Consider the following 6,626-nt stretch of genomic DNA (forward strand, 5'->3'; position numbering starts at 1 on the left):
TCAAAAATGCAGAACACATGAATCCTTAACACCTAATACACATACAGGACACATGAAAATCCCACAAAATCTTCCCCCAACATCTTCCCCCAACCAGACTAAACCACAACCCCCAAATGCTCCTTTTCTCACCACCTGGGGTTCAACATACACCCCAGGGCTCTTTCTTTCTCCCCATTGCTAGGCTGGATTCAAGCTGGCCGGGCCTGAAACTGCCTTCCCTTAGTCCCTGGCATTATACCTAAACAGGCCAATACTGTGCAGTAGAAATTAGTTTGGCCTTCAAGGCCACAGATAAAACTGGAGCCATCCTCCCCCAACACCAGATAAGGTAGCTCACTGAATCCAGGGAGAATAAAGGGAAGAAAAGACAGAGACTTTCAGCTAAATTTTTAGAGGTAGCAGCATTCTGGGATTGAATAACAGAGTTACAATTTTCCAGTCCATCCCCTGGACCTTTCTGGTCCTGATGGAGGACTCAATTCTATGCTTTTTTTTTTAAAAGGCACCTGCCTCAAACCATGACAATAATCCAGTTTTAAATTTCTGCATTTTTATTTGTAATTAAAGATATTTAGAGATAATTTTATGTAAAATGGCAAGAGAAGGCTAGATATTTTTAATCAGTGGTGGAGTGTGTACCTAATTGAAAGCTCTACTAGCTTCTCTTCTACTAGTCATCTCTTTGGAGAGCTACATTTGAAAACAAAACAAACCAACCAAACAAACAAATACACACACAAAAGCAACTTTAAAAACTCATATACTAAATACTCATCTCTCTTAGAAAACCAGAATTTGCATTCTTAAGACCTTCAGACAATTCTCCTACATATTGCATTTGGAAACCAAGGAATTAATGAATGAGAGAACAGTTCTCATTCGGTAAAAATCTGAGTAAATCATGCATATGTATGATTTAAAAGTATTTTTAATCATAAAATTAGTTTTATAATGAGGAAAAGTATCTGGTTTTACTTTCTTGAGTAGCATTGCTTTCTTTAAGAATGCTATTATGTAAGCAGATGCATGCAAATACAAGCTTTTTGTAAGTGTGCAGGTATTTCTCAATACATTTTTGACTGATTTACATATACAGATATTTGCCACAAATGTTGCCTTAGTGAAATAGCAGTTAGTGACTAAATTTCTTCTGTCTTAACATTTTCTTCTCTCTTTTATTTTTCTTCCCAGGCATTTAACAAAAACAATCTGATTCTGGAGGAGCGAAACAAATACTTCAATCCACATCTTACTGCAAAGACTTATTCCAATACTTATTTTACAGATTTCAATAACTATGATGAGTACTAATGGGCTTGTGTATTTTCTGGCCTCCTGTAACTCCCCACTCCCCAAGGCTTGTACTGCTTGACTGCTCATGTGTTTGAGGCTTCAGAGATGAAGTTCAGAGACATTTCAAGCACGACTTAAGCCATCAATGTCCCATTGCTGCCAAAAGCTCAAAAGTCCTGTTTGTGACTTGATGTATTCTTTGCAAAGTGCAAGGTTAGCCTTCAGTGTCGAATGCAGCTACAGCCCTTTGGTGTTGCTGGACCACTCATGAGGATTGAATTACTTCAGTTTCATAAACTTCCAGACTTCTCTAACAAGTGGCTAAGTTATTTCTGAGCTGCCTTTTTTTTTTATTTTTCTTTTTTTTATTTTTAACAACAACAAAAAAAAAAAGTTGCCCTTAAAGCTGTGGCAGGAGTACAAATTTACCTTTTAGGCATTGTCTTCTATTTCCATGAGGTTTGAAAATGGAGCTCTGCTGTTAGCCATGGAGCCCTCACTGCAGCCTCCTGAAGTTTATACCACCAAAAAAGAGCTCACACAGTTCTGGAAACAACTGAAAAAACATGGTGGTTTAGCAATGCTCTGCAGCATCTCTGGGCTCTGTAAGGCTGGTCTGCCCAGGCTGTAAATCACTCCAGCTGCAGTTCAGCTGTTCAAAGTGTGGAGACTAAGGCCATGCCGAGGAACACAATCTTAGAATTAAACCAGAAAGCTACAGAGTTCATAATTTCCAGTTACAAGTCCAGCCCAGGCACATAAAGGCTTCACCTAATTCAGTTTAATTTTTGGCAGCGTGGAAGGGCATGTCCCACAGGGAGACTGACCCCTTGGTTGAAGAAGGGCAGATAGGAGAGGCACACTGGAAGGTTTTTCTGTGTGGTGGTGGTAAACCAGCCTTGCTGCAGCATACAGGTTTGTGTGAATCATGGCATCTCACAGGCTTTCCCTCTGGTGCATGCATGTGGGAACCCCCTCATTTCTGCTGTAGCACTCTACCATCAGGCTGGTCACAGAAAGGTATGACTGCACCACATTTTGTGTGTTGTCTCAGGGCTCTCAGGGGTATACAGGCATAATCACAGATCTGCTCTTCTCCTTCTGGCTTTTACTTTATATGCACGTGTCTGACAAACAAATCTGGCTCTGAAAATGCAGATGTATTTACAAAGCATTGTCTCATCTTGCTGCTGTGTCTGACCCATGCTAATCAGCCCCTAGAGGAAAATTCTTATGGTGTTTTAAGTGATTATCTTGTTGAACTTCATTATTGTAAATATTTAAAATACTGTTTGACTTTTAAGTCACCAGGTTTAATTCCATTCATTGTGGCAGGTGAGGAAACAATGACTTTTTCTACCATTTTTCTTTGTTCTATCTGTCTTCACTCATATTCATGTCATTGCTATTTTTTTATCTGAAACTCCAGATGTGTAACTGAAAAATAAAGGGCAGTGATTTGTGCCAGATTTTCCAGAGTCCTTAGTAGTAAGGCAGCATTTTCAATTCTCAGAATCTTGTGAAAAGTAATTAAAAATGAGTATAAGGGACTGAAAAATTTGGGTTTCAGCCTTTTGAGCATGCTAGATGCAAAGATCATGCCTCCAGAATACCAGGAAAGTATGCAAGGAGCAGCAGATTGGATGTTTCTACTCTGTGTTTAAAGCCCTTGTTAATTAGGTTACACTATGATAGGCAAATGGAGAAAAACATATACAGCTTATAATGATCACAAATATGTGCAAAAAAAAGGGGCAAAAAGTACCAAGAAACATTTATCATGTGAGACTGCATTTGAGCACCACTTTGGTGGTCCCACTCTTACACAGCAAGGGTAAACACTGTGTCTAATGACAGCAGTGCCAAATGGGGATAGATCTGAATGTAGCACTATGCTTTCAGTCTCTGTTCTGCAGTAAAATGAAAACAATTGCAAAGCAAGTGGTCTTTGAACAGCTGTGCAGCAGAATGGATGCACATTTACCATCTATGAAAATAATTAAGATCAGCCACCTGTTCTTAGGTGAATAATTCTCACTATGACTATGTGAAAAGAAAGCACACTCCCCCTGCACCAGTTCATCTTCAGAAAGTATAAAAATACTGGATCTCTAAAATGCATGTGGATTTTGGTTTTTTTTTCATTGTAGCTGATTGTTTTATATAAGATGGAAATTTTCTGTAAGAAAATTCAATGCAACAAATAGAGAGGGGAAAACGTTATTGATTTCACTCTGTTCATGCCAAAAGATAAGATGTACATTTACATGAGGTAAAGAAAATAAAATCTATGTTGCTGCCACTGCCAAATAAAAGCAGCACATGTACATAAACATATATACATAATACTTTCTCTCTGCCCCTCTCTGCCCCTGTACTAAGAGCACATTAGTCTGCCTAATGGATTTTGTATTTAGACTATTAGTTATGAGGCCAATATCTTCAAAATATTTAAACTATGTATTTTTATTTTAACATTTTTTAATTAAAATTATCTTAAATAAGCTTCTTTCCCCCACTCCCTTCAGTAGTTTGAGGCACACCTATCTTCACAGTGATCTATTTTGCATTCCTTCCATGAATATGTGCTGGATATATATCGTATATGTGGTAATGATACCATAGGTTTTGCATATGATCATAGGTTGAAGTGCGTTTTGCATGTGTTCCTTCTGCTCATACCTCCATCTCCAAAAGGAGAATTTCAGGTGTTCCAGATCTTTTAAGAAGCTGCCATGTGATGTCATTTAAGCACCTTGCCAGCTTATCAGAAGAGTTTCTATTAAACATTTTTTCATTCAGCTTCCTAAACTACTCTATTCTAAATCACATGCTGAGTCATATTCAAACATGTAGCTAAAGCAGAAGGATAAACATGGAAACTGCACAGCACTTCAGTGAGAAAAAAATTATGACAAGATCTCCATGTCAAGATAGGTTCTGAGACAACAGGTTTTTAAAGTTAATGGATAATTGTGGTTTAGGTAATTTCAGAGGACCCCCGGATCCACCACCTATATCAATATTTTCACCTTCTGAGTTCTACACAGCTGCTCAGGTAGTTTAATAGCATCTTTCCTAATACATGGAGCATAGCAAAGAGCAGTCTCTATTAATTTTCAATGTACTTTATTTAGCATTTCTTCTGTAATACCCTACAGACATTAGTGAAAAGCAGGTTTGACCACAAAAGCTCTTATTTTTCTCTTGCCAAATTGTAACAAAGTGGGAATTTGCCTGCAAATCCTGTTTAAATCGATAGAGCTCTCAGATTTACACAAAGCAAAATTTGGTTCTTGGAGCATTGTTCTGTTCTTGGAAAGGGAAAATAAAGTCCCTTCCCCATTAAATGTCATGCTTAAATACCCCTTGTTCTTTCATTTGGATAAAGTGGTCTTTTCTGCATAAACAATTGTATTATCTCTGAGGCCCATAGCTTTGTTGATAAACCACTTTTGCACTGATTGCATAAATTTGAAAATATTTCTCTACTTTGAATGCAAACACTTTAGCAGATAGATCAAAATTCCTGAGAAAAGCTATTTTTGCATGGTTCTGATACAGGGAGTTTGGAGGAAGCAGAATTGCCAGTCAGATCCTGGATAATATATACTTTGATTGGATAACTCAAAGTAGAGTTGTGCTTGAGTACACATTTTGGGCTTATTTTTGTGACTGATACATAGTGTATGTTCCTCGGTTATTTAGAAAATGGACTCCTGTGCTTGCAGAGTTAGCTCATACTTTGATTTGACTCTGATGACCTGTATGGTCATTTAAAGTTACTCTATGTGGAATCTTTTCCAGACATTTGCAGTTGCCCGCTTTTGGAGCAGTGTGGTTTTGCTAAAACCGATCAACAGATTTTTAGCTAGGATTAGGACTTTCATAAGAGACTGAGAGAAAGAATGGGGCTTAAATGGCTTTGGCTTCCAGGCTGTTGAGCAGTAATGATTAAAGTCTGAGATAGCTGTAAGACTGTGCGTTTAGTTAGCTGTACCAGAGCTCCACAGTAACCTCTGGGAAAGTACCATGTCAGTGTAGAAGTCAAGAGCTACCAAAGCACTTGTGTTAAGTAAAAAAGTTCTCAGAGCAGCAGACCATGTGTCTCTTCAAACCAGAACAGAAAGAAGTGTCCCAGAGTCAACAAAAAATATTAAAAGAATAAATACTTCAGTATTTTCTCCCTCGTAATTATAGAATGAATATATTAACTTCATAAAATATGGGACCATGTTAAAATCAGCACAACATAAGCACATTCCTTAAGTGAATTATATACTGAATGTCTTTGCTGTATGATATCAATCCTGTAAACAGTTGGTCCAAGCTTATCTTACTCCAGTTGAAGCATTTGACCAATTTCTTATTGTGGCTGCCACCAGCACCCTATATGTCCCATGTGGGAGAAGATTTCTAGATGGGCAAGTTCATGTCCAGGCAAGGACTTGTGTTTCTCCACCAACAGTATAGTGAGCCTAGAGAGATACACTTCTAATTTTCTCTGTCATTTCAATGTCCGAACTTAGTCTGGTGAAAGCTAGGCTCTGGAGTATGATTTTACTCATCACATAAGTAATGACACCAAGTACAGTGGTATGGATGTAACAAGATACTTATTGTAAGGTGTTTACAGGATTGAGCCCAAAGTAGATTGCTTCTACACAAATCCATGCACAGCACAAGATTACTTGAACGATAAGAAAACATTTACAATTGTTCACAATCAAATTTACATCTTAATATCAGGGAACAGATATGTGTTCATTGTGCAGGGCATTTGAATGCATTCCTTTCTTTGCTAATTAAACAAATGATACAACCAGATACTGCTTGACTTCATTTAAAAGCCATTATTCCGAATAAAGAAAGGTTCTGGGACCTGTGAATGTTTTCCCTTTCTTTCTTCTTCACAAAAATGAATCTCTGTGTGACTGGAATGGGCTTTAGCTAGGCTGTTCTGTCTAACTAAATGGGTGCTTTGCATTGTGTTTCTATGCAACAATATTTTCTGACTGGGATGGTTATGAAAAGGGAAATGTGCCGGAGATTTCAACCCTATCAGCAGCAAGGGAAGGTAGAATTGGAAACAAAAAAATGGAAGAATGTAGCCAAAGGCTTGGGAAACTTGTCAGTAAACTTTAACAGTAACTTATATGCTTTGGGGGAACTGCCAAGGGTGAGGCTGTTGGGACTGTAACCTCTCAAATAATCAAACCAACTAGTTACTCAATCAAAAAGCAGTCTGACTACAACAGCTACTTGTGTAAAGTTGTGATTGTTACTCAGAAAAAATAACTGGGGCGCTTTCAGCACCAGGTTAACCAGAA

At 38.0% G+C, this 6,626-nt stretch overlaps 1 protein-coding gene across 8 annotated transcripts in view; it reads left to right on the forward strand.

Annotated features, from left to right (window-relative positions):
• The window catches only part of SEMA5A (semaphorin 5A), a 306,539-nt gene extending 300,354 nt beyond the window's left edge, over window positions 1-6,185 (forward strand). For all 8 annotated transcript variants that reach the window (XM_068162023.1, XM_068162027.1, XM_068162025.1 and 5 more), the window contains one exon: window positions 1,195-6,185. In XM_068162023.1, coding sequence (XP_068018124.1) covers window positions 1,195-1,314 — 120 coding nt within the window. In that variant the 3' untranslated portion in view covers window positions 1,315-6,185. The remainder of the gene's footprint in view (window positions 1-1,194) is intronic.
• Window positions 6,186-6,626: the final 441 nt, after the last annotated feature.

The sequence above is a fragment of the Melanerpes formicivorus genome, unplaced genomic scaffold, assembly GCF_026170545.1.
Source record: "Melanerpes formicivorus ecotype bairdi unplaced genomic scaffold, bMelFor1.0.p_v2 SCAF_61, whole genome shotgun sequence".
Classification (NCBI taxonomy): domain Eukaryota; kingdom Metazoa; phylum Chordata; class Aves; order Piciformes; family Picidae; genus Melanerpes; species Melanerpes formicivorus.